The sequence below is a fragment of the Poromitra crassiceps genome (genome assembly GCF_964638095.1).
Source record: "Poromitra crassiceps genome assembly, chromosome: 1".
NCBI classification, from domain to species: Eukaryota; Metazoa; Chordata; class Actinopteri; order Beryciformes; family Melamphaidae; genus Poromitra; species Poromitra crassiceps.
The window spans coordinates 14,569,438-14,587,180 of record NC_139623.1 but is presented as its reverse complement, the minus strand read 5'-3'; the positions used below and the strand labels follow the sequence as shown (position 1 = coordinate 14,587,180).

General features: G+C 43.5%; 1 protein-coding gene across 3 annotated transcripts; it reads right to left on the bottom strand.

Annotated features, from left to right (window-relative positions):
- Positions 1-2,297: 2,297 nt before the first annotated feature.
- On the bottom strand, positions 2,298-17,205 carry tars2 (threonyl-tRNA synthetase 2, mitochondrial). 3 transcript variants are annotated; one of them, XM_083643049.1, is made up of 18 exons: positions 17,073-17,205; positions 16,364-16,545; positions 16,128-16,242; positions 15,868-15,989; positions 13,722-13,830; positions 12,552-12,616; positions 12,351-12,429; positions 7,966-8,106; positions 7,752-7,850; positions 7,000-7,169; positions 6,712-6,874; positions 5,837-5,974; positions 5,266-5,343; positions 3,965-4,065; positions 3,198-3,299; positions 2,971-3,043; positions 2,687-2,801; positions 2,298-2,524 (listed from the first exon to the last, which is right to left on the bottom strand). In XM_083643049.1, the coding sequence occupies exons 1-18, from the start codon at positions 17,145-17,147 to the stop codon at positions 2,382-2,384; spliced, it is 2,070 nt and encodes a 689-aa protein (XP_083499175.1). In that variant the 5' UTR covers positions 17,148-17,205; the 3' UTR covers positions 2,298-2,381. The 3 variants fall into 3 exon arrangements, with proteins under 3 accessions (XP_083499175.1, XP_083499177.1, XP_083499176.1); XM_083643051.1 differs by having other exon boundaries at positions 13,740-13,830; XM_083643050.1 differs by having other exon boundaries at positions 16,364-16,539; positions 17,073-17,201.
- Between the last annotated feature and the right edge of the window lie 538 nt (positions 17,206-17,743).

Sequence of the window (17,743 nt, the reverse complement as noted above, 5' to 3'; positions counted from 1 at the left end):
TTACATCTGTACGGATCATAAACATGAATGACCGGTCAGCAACTTAGTGTGGGTCAAATCCTCCCAGCTTGTCCCACACGTAGTGTGAATGTGCTCAATTGACCTTCTGTGGCCAGCTTACAGTAGAGGCCCCGTCCTGAACCAACCTCACCTCTCCTCCCCGACCCAGCAAAGAGCTCCGATAGAGCTAAACACACAATCCACCGCCTTTTGCCAACTATTTGTTGAAGCGGTGCCTTTGTCCAGTCTAGTCCATTTATTCGCTTGGACCCCCGACACCTCCCCCTCTCCCCCGCCATGTGTGTCTGTTGTGACTGATGTCTTTTCCATCCTGCTGCCCTCTCTCAATTACAGAGGAAACGCTTCAAATCCTTTTGTGACCTTCACACTGACTTGCCTGTTTCCACCAAACACACATGTAAACACACACCGCTGACCCGGCTCCTATTTTAGTCAAATCCCCCTCAGAATCCTCCCTTTCTTCCAGTCTTTTAAAGGTATGAGCGCTTTTCTCTTCTGATATCGTGAGTGACACAGGCTTATGTAAGCGGGAGGTTTGCAGATTCAATGACTTTTTGCTAACAAATTGCAACTGCAGCCGGGTAATGTTGATATTAGACCGATAGCGGTCTTAAAAATAGCCTTAAATCTCTTCAGTGCTGTAGCTTTTTAGGACTAACAGATGGATACATTTATAATTGTATCCCAGTTTCTCCCGTCATGTTACAAAATAGATTTGCCAGGACTGATCACAGCAATGGTGGTAGGGTTGTGCATGAAATATAATGTAGTGTAGTATACAGGGTATATAATGTATTGTAGTATACAGGGTATATAATGTAGTGTAGTATACAGGGTATATAATGTAGTGTAGTATACAGGGTATATAATGTAGTGTAGTATACAGGGTATATAATGTATTGTAGTATACAGGGTATATAATGTAGTGTAGTATACAGGGAATATAATGTAGTGTAGTATACAGGGTATATAATGTAGTGTAGTATACAGGGAATATAATGTAATTAGTATACAGGGTATATAATGTATTGTAGTATACAGGGTATATAATGTAGTGTAGTATACAGGGAATATAATGTAGTGTAGTATACAGGGTATATAATGTATTGTAGTATACAGGGTATATAATGTAGTGTAGTATACAGGGAATATAATGTAGTGTAGTATACAGGGTATATAATGTATTGTAGTATACAGGGTATATAATGTAGTGTAGTATACAGGGTATATAATGTAGTGTAGTATACAGGATATATAATGTAGTGTAGTATACAGGGAATATAATGTAGTGTAGTATACAGGGTATATAATGTAGTGTAGTATACAGGGTATATAATGTAGTGTAGTATACAGGGTATATAATGTATTGTAGTATACAGGGAATATGTAGGAATCCTGAAGTTCAATTCAATACTTTTTAAGACCTTTTTAAATACTGTTTCAAGAGCTCAACGCCACGTTTGTCACATCAGCGATAAATCACTAGTTTCATCACAATACAATATTATATCGCTTCTTCGGACACCGATACGATATTAGCTGATAATGTATCACAAATCTGCCAGGATACGATATCGATTCAATTCAGGGGTCTGTAATCGATATGGGACGATATCATATAACCATTTAACACCATCAGTACAATAGCTACAACATTTAATACCTCTCAAATGGCGATTAAGACTTCTTAAGGGCCTTAATTTTCCCTAAATTGGTTAATCAACTTTTAATACTTTTCAAGACCCCACAGATAGATACCCTGTATAGAGTATATGAAGGATTTGTGCAATATGGTCAGTGTACAGTATAATAGTGTACTTTTGGCCCTTTCACTGTGAATGTATTACACACTTTGTATTTGTTGAGGGCATACCACTATATTTTATACTACATTATGAAGTGTCCATTTCCACTGGACTTTGATATTTTTATCCTTTGTCTTGTGTATTTATTGTAGTCTGTACGGTTTGTTACAGACAGTACTCTGTACAGTTTGTACTCTACTACTCTGTACAGTTTGTTACAGTACTTACACTGTATATACTACTGTGACTGTGATAATGGTGTGATGTTTTGTATTGTGATTCTTGTCATGTTTATTTGTTTTCTGTCACAGACTAAGGATGGAAATGAGCTTTCTGTTAAATCTGGTGCACCCAGCTTTTTACTTTTCAAATAATCAATGTATGTGTCACTGTCCTTTTTTATAAACTATATAAATCAAACAAGCATTGAAGCATTTTACATATACTTTTATTACAAATGTTCAACAATCAATTCTTTGACACATCCAACAGCATGGAAACATAAGCCCAATATTTACATCAGTGACAGTGACTCATCATCTCCGGGACTTTTCCTCAGAACTCCTCCTCGTTGCTCCTCGCGTCTCGTAGCCGTGTGAGCAAAGTCAGGACTTCCTCTACTGGCCTCCTCCCCAACTGCTTGCCTCCTCTGCTCCTCACACTGACTGTTCCACTCACACACTCCTTCTCCCCCAACACTGGAAACACACACAAAGATAACATGACTCATAATCAAAGTCCTTTCAACTAAACAGCAATAAATGGAGAGTTTGAGTTTGTGTAGTAAATTACAAAGGCAATGGTAACGGGCCTATTCCATGAAGCGCAGCTACAGCTTTCATCCTATTATTCATTCTTACCTAATATGTAGTTGTACTGGGCCAGCTGGGCTGAGCGAATCTTCTTATTTAAGGTCGCTCCCTGATCTTCGCTCAAATCAGCCATGAAGCCAGCTTCACGGAACTGCTGGACCACCTTAAAAACCAAAACAGAGAGGAATTTCACATAAGATCATATCTGCAAGCACACTCTCTCCTGTTAATAGCCAATAAATCACGATACTTGAAGGAGTCAGAGAGAGAAAATGTGGTGTCCACTTAGTCCGCCTATGCACTACACACAGTAATCCGCATTCAGGACTGACCTGCTGGCCGTATGACTCGCTGTCGCCCCCCACAGGGACAACCATAACCTGGGCTGGGGACAACCAGAGGGGCCTGAGTGAGGTAGAGAGAGACGCATGGGTTAAAGTACAGCTGTAGCATCATCATTTATGACAGTCTGGGAATCTCATAACCTAATAAACCTCATTTAATAATTCAAGCTTATTATTATATCCAGTCTATATTCGGCCATATCCTGTCTTCTCACCATTTCCCTCCAAAGTTTTCAGCCAATATAGCAATCATTCTCTCCAGTGACCCCAGCACGGCTCTGTGGACCATCACTGGCCTGTGAGTCTGTCCGTCCGGCCTGAGACAAGGGCCCAAAAACAGTGGTAAGAATAGTTGTTAAAACAACAACAACAAAACTCTGAGACAAAGAGACCATAAAAGAGCGGCAGACTATATATCTTATTATAATAAGAGAAGTGTGTGTGCGTGTGCGTGTGCGAGCAGAAATTCGGCCGGCCACAGCTGTGCCGTTTTACGTGCGATCGGACTGAAACTTTCAGGGCTTGTAAAGAGCACCTGTGCGGGTGACCTGAAGGAGCCGGATTTTTTAATTAGGTGATTGCCCTAATTACCTAATGATGTGATGTCATCAGTGATGTCACTAATGATGTGACGTCATCAGTTATGTCATTCTTCCTGGCTTAGCCTAATAAGTTCAGTGATGATGTCATGTTCCAGACCAGGGGGGCCTAACTCACAGGGGAGTCCCCACAGGTCCGCTAGGCTACAGTATATTATTATTAGTATAGTATATAAAATTTAGTATGTGGGCGAAGTTTCAAGTTCTGTGTCCGGCCACAGCTATGCCATTTTACGTGCGATCGGGCTGAAACTCTCAGGGTGTGTAAAGGGCACCAGTGCTAATTAGGCTAATGATGTGAGTGTGTAGTGTGTAGGTTTAAAATCACTATATAAGGAGGAATTGAAAAAGGACAGGAGACACCGACCCTTTGACCGACTCACCCAACATACTGAAGATCAAATCTGATTGGCAGCTGGAAGTCCAACTGGATTGTGGCACACTGGTGCTGTCGGCCAATGGCGTCTTTGATCTGAATGTCAATCTAAGAGGAGACAGGTGGGAGTGTTAGGATCAGGCCTCACTTCTCTATTACAGGCAAGATCTTCACACTGACATAAGACAGTGGTTCTCAAATTTGTTCACATGAAGGACGCCTAAACTGACAAGAATTAGACCACAGACCCCCATTTGATAGGATTTTATCCCATGGTCCCCCATATGATAATAAGATTGATGCTTTTAGATGTTTTATTATTGAAAGTGTATAAAACCCATGACCAAAATAGTCATTGTGTTACTTATGAATGGAATTATAGCCAAAATAAATTACCCCCCTTTTGGCTGGGGACCCCCTGGAACTCCCTCAAGGACCCCGGACCCCCATTTGAGAACCACTGACACAAGAGACTCCGTTGGAGAGCTTCGGTGCTGAGGAAGCTGCTGGGGACAAACTGCATTTTTGTGGGCAGAAATGGTTTTCAATGGCTTGCCAAGAGTAGCTAATCTATCTAATTGTGGCTAACACACCCTAGCTAGATGGCTTGGAGGAATGTTGATTTGTGTCATGGAAAGAGATGAGTGCATGTGTGTCTAACGAACCCCACCCTTACTTGACCTACCCCCACTCTTTGTGCCTCCATGAAGTGGCTCATGTGGCTGCTGCCCGAGGCTGACATCTTGATGCTTATTGACTTGTCTCACTAGAACATGAGATCGCCTCAAAGAAATGGCCTTAAAAGGCGATAACATCAGATTTCTGCTTTGAATGCTTTTCCTGTGGCCAAACACAGTGTGGACTAACATTCACACCTGTCTCCCAGAGCCAGAAACACCCTGTCATCCCTGTCACCCTGTCATCTGTGATGTCCCACCAACATAGCTTCAGAAAGAATGAGTTAGATAAGATGGAAAAGGTGACTGTAAGGCCATGTTCACACTGTTAAGCTTTTTTCCATCTAGAGTCTTTTTGACATGGAAGACAGCCTGATAGTGGTTGTTGTTGTTGTTGTTATGAAAACAGAGTGTCCATTGTGCAAGCCACTTTATTTTATTATCAGCATAAAATGCATTTGGGGAAGGGCGGGGGGGGACGAGGACGACCACGACAATATAAGGATCCAACCATGAGGAGCCAGGATGATTTGGGGGTCTAGGCTGATAGCACATACTGTGATCTGCAATATCTGGACTTGTGTTTCGGTATCCGATGATTTGTTATTTACATGTGGCCCCGCCCACTGACCTTTGGTCCATAGAAGGCTCCATCTCCTGGATTCAGCTCCCAGCGCTCACCAAACTGCTGCAGACTCCTCTCCAACTGCTGCTCACAGAGAGAGACAGAGAGACACACAGAGAGAGAGAGAGAGACACACAGAGAGAGAGGGAGAGAGAGAAAATAGCTAAGTGGGGGTTGTGCAAGATTTCATGCATCTAATAAACATCACTTCAGTTTCCCCAGTGTGTGTGTGTGTGTGTGTGTGTGTGAGGGAGCTTAGAACCATTATGTTTAAATTGCCAAAAGGCCTATTTAAAAGACAGCCACGGGGAATTAAAGATATACATCATACAAGCAGTCCCACATAGGGCTAATCTGTATTAGAGAACCCCCCCCCCAAATAATCTGTTTGTGGATGTTACTATGATGTCATTACGTTTAGAGAGCATTTTCCTGTAGGTGTGATTTACTGGGCCCAGCTTACAGTATAAACACATTTGCACAGCTGTGACTATCTGTGTAGCCTTTCGGCCCATTACCAAACACTGTGCATTACCAAACACGAGAGTAAAGGGTGTGTGTGTGTGTGTGTGTTTACCTGTTCAGCAGTGTCCCACAACCCGGGCTCCCCCAGGCACGGTGTGGGACGTGTGGAGAGGAGGCAGTGAAAGGAGAAGCCAAACACTTGATACACTGTCCTCACAAAGTCCAGACAAGCCACAATCTCCTCTTCTAGCTGGACAGCACCAAAAGAACAAAAAGTGGAGAGCAAGAAGAAGGGGAAATCATTACAGAAATATTATAGATATATATTATAGAGGGTTAAGCTCCAAACTATTTGGGGAAGTCAGCCGACACATTTACTGTGAAGTCCCGAGCGCTCCAGAAATTGAATTAGTATTTAAGAGTAATGAACTGTAAACATGTGACTTCTCTCTCTGTGAATCAATGGGAAACTAATAGGAGGACGGAGGAAGACAATCAAGTGTCCCGGGGACTTTCCAGGGCACTATGTTATGTAGGGGTGTAGGATTACACGTACAGAGATGCACGTACAGAGGAGTAACGTTTGGACAGGACAAAGATCTTCATTCAGTGCAGGCTGAAGCCTTTTGGAATGTCTTTGTAGCCTTTCTAATCAGTGTAATATGGTTCTGTATGTGCTCCATTTAAAGTTCCTGTTCCAGTTAACACACGTTGAGAAGTATGCAGTGGTCTAGATCAGGGGTTTTCAACACGTGCTCCGTGGCCCCCTGGTAGTCCGTGAAGGCATTGCAGGTGGTCCCTGACCATGCATTCAGTAATGTAGTTACCATGTATTCTTAACCCATTTCCTCACACCAATGGCCCGCCAGATTGCTTCTTCAGTCAGAAGGAATGGTGGCCTCCTGTGTCACAATCAGTTGAAAACCCCTGGTCTAGAAATATGATAGCAATGTCTATGTGTTTGTATACTACAGTATATACAAATACCTGCTCAGGTGTGCAGAAGATGTGAGCGTCGTCCTGGCAGAACCTGCGGACCCGGGTGAGGCCCCCCAGAGCACCGGAGAGCTCGTTGCGATGCAGCGCCCCAAAGTCGGCCCATCGCAGAGGAAGCTCCCGCCACGAGCGCACACGCTGCTCAAACATCAGACTAAAAACACAGGAAGACAAGAGTCAGGGAGAGGTGAGCCCCCAGAAGGACGCAAGAGCGCACGTGCATGCGGGCGTTCACCAGTGGGCGGGGCAGTTCATGGGCTGTGCGTGCCGGGCGCTCACCAGTGGGCGGGGCAGTTCATGGGCTTGAGAGCGTAGGTCTGAGAGCCCTCGGACGTCACGGTGAACATGTTCTCACTGTAGTGTTCCCAGTGGCCCGAGCGCTCCCACAACGCGCTGCTGTACAGAGTTGGGGTCACGACCTCGGTGAAGCCTCGCCTTCGGTATTCACTCTAGGGGAGGTCAGGAAGGAAGGATGGGGGGGGTGAGGTATGGGTGACACCGGGTGCAGGATGAAGGTCAGACAGTCACATCGTAGTATTAAGTAAAGGCTAATTGGAGTAATATCCTGATCGCTGATTTGAACAGAACTATCCGTGGGATACACTCCGGATTAGGACTGCACGATTTTGGGAGGGGAAAAAAAATCAGATTTCGATTATTTTGACTGATATTGCAATTGCGATATGATTTGCGATATCAGAGCCTCAGAGGGAATGATCATTTTTTACCTCTTTATTCTCATTTTCATTGAAAAACATATCGAAATGATTATGGTGTGGTTTTTGCGGGGATCTGTACGTAGATTCGCGTAGAATATGATGCATAGGCCAGGACACATCTGCAGCATGGCAGTATTTAATTTAAAATGGTATTTTAACACACATTTTGGTTTTAACCACCTGCCTCCTGAGATTTTAAAATTACAGTAGGTAATATATATATATTGCGATTTCAATTCAATTTCAATTAATTGTGCAGCCCTATAAGACTCTTATGTCTTATGTTAATGTGTGTGTGTGCAACGCGCACACCTTTATGAAGTCGGTGAGTGTGTTGTAGATGTGGGCTCCTTTAGGCAGGAAGAAGCAGCTGCCTGGACTGACGTCATTGAAGAAGAACAGCTCCTGGTCCTGAGGAAAAGCAGGGAAAACATGGCAAAACATTGACCTTTGACCCTCTATTTTTCAATTCTTCCCTTTAAATGAGACCATTTTGTATACCTCTTATTTTAGCGTTTCCTCTTACCTTACCAATGCGTCTGTGATCCCTCTTCCGCGCCTCCTCCTGCTCCCTCTCCCACTCCTCCCTGTCCTTCTGCCCTGGAAAGGCCACGCCTAACAGACGCATCACACCTGAGGACTGATTGGCCAGTGTCACAGGGGACACCTGGGAGAGAGGGGGCAGAGAGAGAGAGGGAGTGAGGTGGAATGGAACGGTCGGGGGGGTCGAAGAGAGACACAGACATTCATGTCAGAAAAGAGTGAACAAAAGAATGAAGGGATGAGCGGGGAGAGGAAGGGTGACGTGGCAAGAGTGATGGCGTTTGCCTGACGGACGGGAGTGTTTGTAAGAGCCTAGGGCAGGAAACTGGCCTCTGACAAGCACAACATCCTGCTGCTGATATTTCCAGCCTGGCTGCCATGCAATCCCAGTCTGCCCAGTGACAACCCAGTATGGAAACTCCGTCCTCTGCCTGGATCAATCAGCACTAGTCCAGTATGTGGTCCCATAGTACAGATAAACCAAATGAACATTAAACTGCTTTTTTTTTTATCGATTAGACAAGTGGTTAGAAAATGAAAGTTTAGATCAGATTATTATTATTCTCTCTTTTCTTGTTTTTTTTTAAATGATTGAGTATTATGTTGTTTTTAATGTTTGATGGGAGATTAGCCCGTGGGCTAAAACAGAACCAGATAAAAGAAGAAGGAAGCCTGCCATCTTATCATTTATCATGGCTCTGGCATTAGTTCTTTATGGCATTGTTTCAACCTAATTATGGCAAAACAAAGCAGCAAAAATAAATGAATAAATGTCAAACTAACTAACTAGTGTAACTGTATTTGGCTTTTAAAGCCGGCGGCAATCAATCCGGCGGACACAATTTGATCAAATAGCTACTGCACCAAGTTAAGGAAATAATCTAATTTTCAGTCAGCTGTGCAATGAAAATAGAAAGAAGCTTAAATTACTTTAAGATTACCGGTACTTACTTCTGCAGGGTTTTCCTGCATAGAGCAATTTTAGCACCCCCCCCCAAAGCCCCAAGCCATCCCCAAAGCCCCAAGCCATCCCCAAAGCCCCAAGCCATCCCCAAAGCCCCAAGCCATCCCCAAAGCCCCAAGCCATCCCCAAAGCCCCAAGCCATCCCCAAAGGCCCAAGGAAGGCCAAAGAAATCCTGACAATGACGTGTGTGTGTGTGTGTATACACACAAATTGAAATTGAATTGTGACTGATGTTAATTTTCTGTGTGTTTTGTGGGTGTTCTTTTTATTGAACAGTAAGCTGAGACTGCAGCTTGTCGAAGAGCAGATGAACGGTCCCACCATCACAGTGTACAGGCATGTATAAATACACTGCACACTGCACGCACACACACACACACACACACACACACACACACACACACACACACACGAGATCAGGACAACTCTGACTACACACCAACTCCAAATCATGCATTTTCATGTATCAATTGGAGAATTTTCAAGTTAAAGTCTCACATTTTTACTACGGGCTCTATCGTCGCAAAAGCGGTAATTTTGCGTTATCGCCCGTTTTGCGCTAGAATAACGCCGTGCAAAGCCCTAATTGTGGGCGTGTCGGCCTGCTGCGCTTGGCGCCATCTCGCGCAAACCTCCTATATAGGCGTATTTATGCCCAAAACAGTATTCACAGGTGTGAGATCATGTCCACCCCCCTTAAAAGCCACAGCGTCACGTCTGTGACAGTAGCTTCTTTCTTGCTGAGTGGGCAAGCAGAGGGACAGAGTGAGAGAGAAAGAAAAAGAGAGGGCGAGAGAGAAAAGAGATGGGAGAGCGAGAGAGGGGGAGAGAATTGGAGGATGAACCAGTTCGGATTCAGATAAACCATTAGAAACTAAGGAAAATTGGTGCTGATGGAACGATATTCCATTTGAAACACACCAAAGGGCTGCCGCGCAGTTACGCAGTGAATATCCCCATGGTGTTATTATGTCCCAAAGCGTGCACTTACTGTAATTAGTCGTTTCGTTCATATAGGCTATATATATATATAGGCTATAACACACACATAGACAACTTTCTCAAAAGTAATCTACTGTTATAGGCCTACACCTAACACCACAGACCTGTATGGTTGGGAATTATGTAGCCTAATAAAAACCATGACAAACGAATTCTCATTTTTAAATCAAGGTGTGTGTTTTTTCTGCAATGTAGTTGAAAATCAAGTTAATCAACGTGACATTCTGAAGAGGGAAGAGTGTGTGCGCGCGAGGTGTTGGAGAGAGAGGGACATCCATGCCGTGCGTTATGTATCCCAGCGAGGATTTCCTGCAATGCGGGGAGAATACTGCGTGCGCTCTGGCATAGTGTTTTTTTTTTGCACTAAGACGGCGATCCTCAAAGTCCGGACTCCGGTCCGCATCCGGACCGAGACGCCGTCCTATCCGGACCGAGCCCTATACCCTACAAATCATTGATAACTTACATTTTCACGGACCGTTTCTATTTTAACCGGCACATGCTTTTATAGTCTTTACGGTACTACTGGTTTATCTGCCAGGAAGCTCACAGACCAATGCATGCGCTGTAAATCATCACACGTGATGCTACTCGGCCAATCAAACAAGCGAATCGTTTCTCTGTTACTTCTCAGGGGTGCTGCGAGAGTGTGACACACGGACGGAGGGGAGGCGAGAGATAGTAATTTCACATGGTGTGCTCAAAAGAAACCACTCTTACATGTCCATTCATTGTTCTTACGGGCAGATCAAAACCAGTATGTTTCGTGTGAAGTACGGTGCGATCCTGACCTGTCTATGGAAGCGCCACACATGAGCAAACACACAGACACACCAGGGCACACTCACTGCCCAACGCAACGGCATGCAAGGTTTGCATTGCAATTGCATAGATCGACAGACAGACAGACAGACAGACAGACAGACAGACAGATAGGGAGCTCACTTCTCTCAAGAGAAAAGGTTGTTTGTTGGCTGAGAGTGTTAAATGTGAAATGGAGTGAAGAAAAGGGGAAACTTATTTCTCTTAAATTAAAGCACTTCATTTTAAGATGCACATTTTTCCAAAGCACTCTGTTGTATGTTATTTTTAAATGCATTATTTTACTTGAAATGAGAAAAGAACATTTATTTATTATAGCAGGCTAGTTATGTATAATTAATCCAGTTAAATATGAAAACTGTAAATAAGCATTGTTGATGTTTATTTTGATTTAACAGTCAGTTGTTGACTACATACAGACGTACCATTAGGCTACTTCAATCATTGAGTTTAATGGCACTGAATCATAGCGCAAGATACGGTACAATGTTCCGGACCTTTGCTTGAGGACATTTTCTCTAACTGGACCTCTTTGAATTTTAATTGAGTGCCCCTGACCTATACCAGCCACTTGCAGATTTATATTTTATCAGCATTTGGCTGGTGAGTGGTAACTGGTGCTAATTGTGTGCCCTGCTCTCATAGGAGAATACTGCATGTGCTCTGGCGTAGTGGTTTGTTTTGCACTAAGACCTGCTATTAGGTGGTGTTAAAACTGAGAGCACCCAAGGCCATTTTTTCTAACACATTGCGCCGGAACATCTGGTTTGGCACGGGCGATGCCCAAACCTCTGTTTACACTCGGAACCTGGCGCTGGTATCTTGGCCAGAGTGCTAAATGACACTTGCGGGAGGCAGACGATAGCATTTGAGGCGCGCAAAGGCCAGTATTTAGCACGGACACGCCCGGGCCACGCCTACACCTGTGTCTGCGCTTAGAGTCCAGCGCAAAACTGGATGGTGGAGGCAGACGATAGCTAAGACGCAGGGAAGATAGCATATGAGGTGCGCAAACGATAGCGCCGTACGACGATATGTCTGAAACTTGGGGTGCTGTGAAAACACATTGCTCCATAGTTTCTGACAATGACTGATACTATATTTGTGTTCAGGATCACTCTGACTATACGCAAACGTCAAATGTACACACGACATCAAGCATGATTGGATCAGACTGATCACGCTTACTGTCGTGTGTAGTCGGCCCCCAAAGGCCCATTCTGAAGCAGGAAAAACCCTGACCTGACCTGAACCTTGACCTGGAGCATCTTGAAGACGCTGAGGAGGAAAAACCCTGACCTGGAGCATCTTGAAGATGCTGATGAGGAAAAACCCTGACCTGGAGCATCTTGAAGATGCTGAGGAGGAAAAACCCTGACCTGGAGCATCTTGAAGATGCTGAGGAGGAAAAACCCTGACCTGGAGCATCTTGAAGACCTTGAGGAGGAAAAACCCTGACCTGGAGCATCTTGAAGATGCTGAGGAGGAAAAACCCTGACCTGGAGCATCTTGAAGATGCTGAGGAGGAAAAACCCTGACCTGGAGCATCTTGAAGATGCTGAGGAGGAAAAACCCTGACCTGGAGCATCTTGAAGACCTTGAGGAGGCCAGTGTGAGGGAGGAGCGGGCCGCTGCAGACCGCTAAGCTGTCTCCACACCTGAGACACACAGAAGAGAGAGGCAGGTTTACTCAACCTGTGACAGTTTAGAAGACACAGGTGGGCATGTCAAGATCAGGTGTGTGTTTGTACAGTGACACACACACTGTATTTATACATGCCTGTACACTGTGACGGTGGGACCATTCATCTGCTCTTCGACAAGCTGCAGTCTCAGCTTACTGTTCTATAAAAAGAACACCCACAAAACACACAGAAAATTCACATCAGTCACAATTCAATTCAATTTCAATTTGGGCAACAGCCGAATAGGACATGGTCTGACCCTGATATATAATAGGACATGGTCTGACCCTGATATATAATAGGACATGGTCTGACCCTGATATATAATAGGACATGGTCTGACCCTGATATATAATAGGACATGGTCTGACCCTGACATATAATAGGACATGGTCTGACCCTGATATATAATAGGACATGGTCTGACCCTGATATATAATAGGACATGGTCTGACCCTGATATATAATAGGACATGGTCTGACCCTGATATATACCGTAATAGGACATGGTCTGACCCTGATATATAATAGGACATGGTCTGACCCTGATATATACCGTAATAGGACATGGTCTGACCCTGATATATAATAGGACATGGTCTGACCCTGATATATACCGTAATAGGACATGGTCTGACCCTGATATATAATAGGACATGGTCTGACCCTGATATATACCGTAATAGGACATGGTCTGACCCTGATATATAATAGGACATGGTCTGACCCTGATATATAATAGGACATGGTCTGACCCTGATAAGCAAACACAGGAGAATTAGACGGTATCACTGGCACACCTTTCACAAGAGGCATTCCTACATGCTGAGTAACATCACTGCTGCTGGCAATTATCAAAGACAACATAAAGAACCAATTACACAAGCCACAACAAGTACAGTGCAGGCCAACATGGCTGAATGACAGCCTGCAATAATGTGGGTCCCTAGAACACAATGCCTTTCTTTTCCATTGTTATATGTTGTTCATTCTATTCATGTTTTGAATGTGACTTGTTATATACTGTATGGGTACAGGAAATGCACTGGCTCTGCATGAAAATGTATAGCTAAACCAATGAAAGGCCCAGAACAATATAGAAGAAGGGTGAAAAGTATATCAGGGCAGAAGCCATCACAAAACACCAATCGACTATTCAACATCCTCTATCCCTCCTAACTATATCCTAAGAATAGAATCATTTTTGGATTCTGCATGTGTTATAAAACAGAGACAGCCTGTGGCCGATGGCAGTGAATGCGGACCTGGAACAGCTCTCGAACCTCTTCTGCATTCAGCTCCAGACTGGACAGAGGAAGTCGGAGGCCTGCAGCCTCCTTACATCTCTCCTCGACATCAGTCAGAGACAGGCCACTGTGGGTGGAGACAGATCCAGTTCAAACATAGCAGCAGAGAATAGGACATAGATACACAGTAATAAGATAAATGGACAGAATTGACACATATATTGAGGATAATACAGTAATATTATAAGATGTCACTGTTGTGCAACTATTCAAAAAAGAAAGTAGGGAAGAGATGGCGAGCCTTCAAATCCAGAGCAAATGGTAGGTAAATTTTGTCTGGTGTATGCTTTTCTTTTATCCACTTTTCGGTTACAGGTTATGTGTTTATCAGGGTATATGCAGGAATCCTGAAGTTAAATTCAGTAGCTTTTAAGACCTTTTTAAAGACTTTTTCAAGACCTCATCGCCACTTTCGTCACATCAGTGATAGGGCTGTAAATCACAACTTTCATCACGATACAATATTATATTGATTCTTTGGACAACGATACGATATTTGCTGATATCACAAAGTCTGCCACAATACGATATAAATTCAGTTCAGGGGTCTGCGATTGATATGAGACGATATGATATGCTCATTTAACACCATCAGCACAATAGCTTCAAAATGAAATACCACTCAAATGGCAATTAAGACTTTTTAAGACTTTTTAAGGGCCTTAATTTGACCTAAATTGATTTATCATCTTTTAATACTTTTCAAGACCCCGCGGATACCCTGGTTTATAGAACAAAAATGTTTACGATATCAACATGTGACAAAATATTTGACCCAACTCCGGAAAATTATTAATTTACAGAGTTCCTGCCTTGAATGAGACAAGAAAGGGAAGAGGAAGTGGCCAGGGTTGGGATGCAGTCCAGAGAACTTAAAAAATTGAAGAAATAGTAAAACAAAATGCAGAAAGGAGATACCAGTATATTAAGGAAATATATAAAAGGAAAGATGGTATTAGTTAGTCTGCGATGGTATAGACGGTTTTAACTTGACAACAAAAACATTCTAAATTGAACCCCCGCTCACTTCCTGTTGCAGTGTTTGCTATGGACATAAAAGAAAAAAAAACATTCAAGTGCAGGACTGACCATTCTGTGAAAACCGTCTATACAGCTGAGCAGCGAAAACAAAAGTAACGATGTCGAGTGAATATTTCTGCAGTTTGCCGAATGCTGAGAAAAAGGAAGTCTTGTGGGGTTGCGCTCTGGTGAAAACCGTCTATATAGGCTCATCAAAAGTTGTACAGTGTTGTTATGTTGTTAGGAATACTATAGTAGGAAACACTTATACAAGCTTGATAAGTATAGGAGATGCTTGATTTCTAATGTGGAGAGGGATTTCATTCCGGGTTAAAGCGTGGTTATAAAATTATCTTTGCAGTTTATTTAGGCGTTTAGCCTGATGCTCTTCGAGAACAACTTATATGTAGTGAGTGAGCATTACTATTGTATACTATACGGCACTATTTTCTTTGCATATTGCAGTGTATTAATAAGAACACTTTTGCACATTTCAGGTTAAATAGTGCAATAGAGTATAGTATAGTATAGTATAGTATAGTATTGTATCATATCTATGGTGCTTTGTATTACTGTGTTTTAATGTGCTAATGGCTCTTTCCCAGGGACTTCAAATGCAAGTGAGGCTCTGGCTATACTCTGCTGCAATATTTTATATTGTGTGTCTGTATTAAATAAACAAATCAAGAAAATAACTAGAGCGGGGCTTTCGTGGCTTGCTCAAGGACACTTTGACAGGCCACATGGATGTTGATGGACACAACAATGACTGCTGCAGGGTTCAAACAGGATATTACAGGGAGGTTTTTCCAACCACTAGTCCAGGATAACATAATTCATTGCTAAGAACTTTGAAGCATTGTTCCAATTTCAAAGCATTCACTTCAGGGAAATCTTTTCAGTGATGAAAGCAAAGTGGGATTTCCTGAGTCCCAATATTGATCACTGCAGCACATCAATAGTTCAGTGAAGATTTATCCAGGCTAATTGGATTCATTAGATTCAACCTGAGATGATACTCCTTAACATCTCACGTGTGTTCAAATGCCTACTGTAAGCAGAAATGGTCACAGGAGTGCATCACCTATTCTCCAGCAGATGGTCACAGAAAAGCCCGGACTCTGACACTCCTTCCCTGCATAGCTCGGCACCAAACACCCCCTCCAGAACCCCGCCCAGGATGCATGCTCCTGTCCTCCATGCTGCCTATGAGAATGGGGGGTGGCACAAAGTAGAATGAGGCATACATATATAAGTAATGAGAAAAATAAAACTTAAATGACTGTGGTACATTTCATACAATTTGGAGGAGCCCAAATGAGTTTGAGAGAAAGGTGTGATTACCTGTTTGCCCTCCACTGTGCTGAACCCCAGAAGCTGTAGTTCACAGTCTGCCTCTAGGGGCCGTTGAAGTTCCCACAGCTCCCCATCCACCATGCTCACTAGTGCTCCTTTCACACTGCATGGGGAGATGCAGTAACAACTGTGTTATAACACTGGGGTTAGAAAAAACATACGAGAAGCAGGTATTCTGTATGTATATGATATATATATATAAACATAGTTAAATCCCATTTTACCGTGCACTTTGAGCAATAAGAAGGGGCGTGGTTACACCAGCCTTCCCCTCTACCGTCTTGCCATCGGCCAATCGAATACTGAGGGACCTTCCTGTGGCTTCAACTCTGCTCCTATCGCCTTGCTTTTCCCTGAGAGACTCAAAGAGCTGCAGTCGCTCAGACAGAGCAGGGGACACCTGCAGCTGGAGAGGAGGGAAGATGGACGTAAGGGTGATTGAAATGAATAGGAAACAGGAGGCAGGAGGTTGGTTAGATGGCCTACAGAGGGGTGTATTATCAGCAGAAAAGCAGGTGAATTTGGCAGATTTGTTTAAGTACTTATTCAACTTTGTAAAGAATGTAAAAAAAAATAGGCCAACTGTGACCGAGAGAGAGATGGGCGGGGAGGGGAGTAGATGATCTTTTTGGGTCCATGTCATACATATCAAATAAATACTCTCCATCAGGACATTTTGCATCCCAAACATACTGATGTCTATCTCAAAATATCAATCAAACATAGCCAATAGGACTGAACATAGCAGAAGTACTTAAATCAGAGAATACAATCGTTTACTAAGCTCTAAGTTACTGACTAGTGGCCAGGTTGTCAGAACAGTTTCAACCTTTTACAAAAACACAGCTAACCAAAACACTGAACACTCCATCCCTGTCTGTCCTGGCGGCTAACGCTAGCAGTTACATTACAGTGCTAGTGTCATCTGCGCACCTTGCTGTAGCGCCTGTGCAAGCGAAGAGCTGAAGACCGACAGATCCCTAGCCGTAACAGCAGTGTCACAACCATCCTAAACACACCCGTTTAAACAGACACTACGATAATATTCGACATCACTGTCCCCTTGACTGCATGCGGCCATAACACCGGAAGAGGGGATTGAAACAACGGTGACGCTGATTGGCCAAAGTGGAAAAAGGGGCGGAAACTTGCGATGCTCAGAGTACGTGCACGCTCCGGCTACATCTCGAGTCTAGACTGGGCGCGTCCACGGGGGAGCAGCTCATTATGGATAGGGACATCCCACACATTTTTCAAGCAGGAAAAGTCGAGGCATTTTAGACTGAAACATAACTTGCTAAAATATTAAGGAAATGGCACATATAGGAGCTGGAGAGGCGAAGCATAAAACAAAGATCAAACCAGATCACAGAAATTGTGCTGCGCCTGATCCACTGGCAAGCCAATACATTTTAATACAGCAGATCAGACACTGCTACATCACGACCTAGAAAGAGATCACGACAGGCAGCAAGGCAGATTAGAATAGATTCGGCCTGCTCCATTACTCTATTATAGCAAACTGCGCAATGGCAGGATAGCAGTCTTACAGCTGCATGTAAAGGCTATTGCTTTGGTGCCCGAGGCACCAATAATAGTCTAGT

Bases quoted from the DNA above. Each gene is read 5' to 3' on its own strand.
- tars2 (XM_083643049.1), bottom strand. From the start codon at position 17,147: ATGGTTGTGACACTGCTGTTACGGCTAGGGATCTGTCGGTCTTCAGCT. The intron at 8,107-12,350 runs GTCAGGGTTTTT...CCTCTCTCCCAG, and splicing joins AGGTCTTCAAGATGCTCCAG to GTGTCCCCTGTGACACTGGC. The intron at 2,525-2,686 runs GTAAGAATGAAT...GTGTGTTTCCAG, and splicing joins CCAGTACAACTACATATTAG to TGTTGGGGGAGAAGGAGTGT.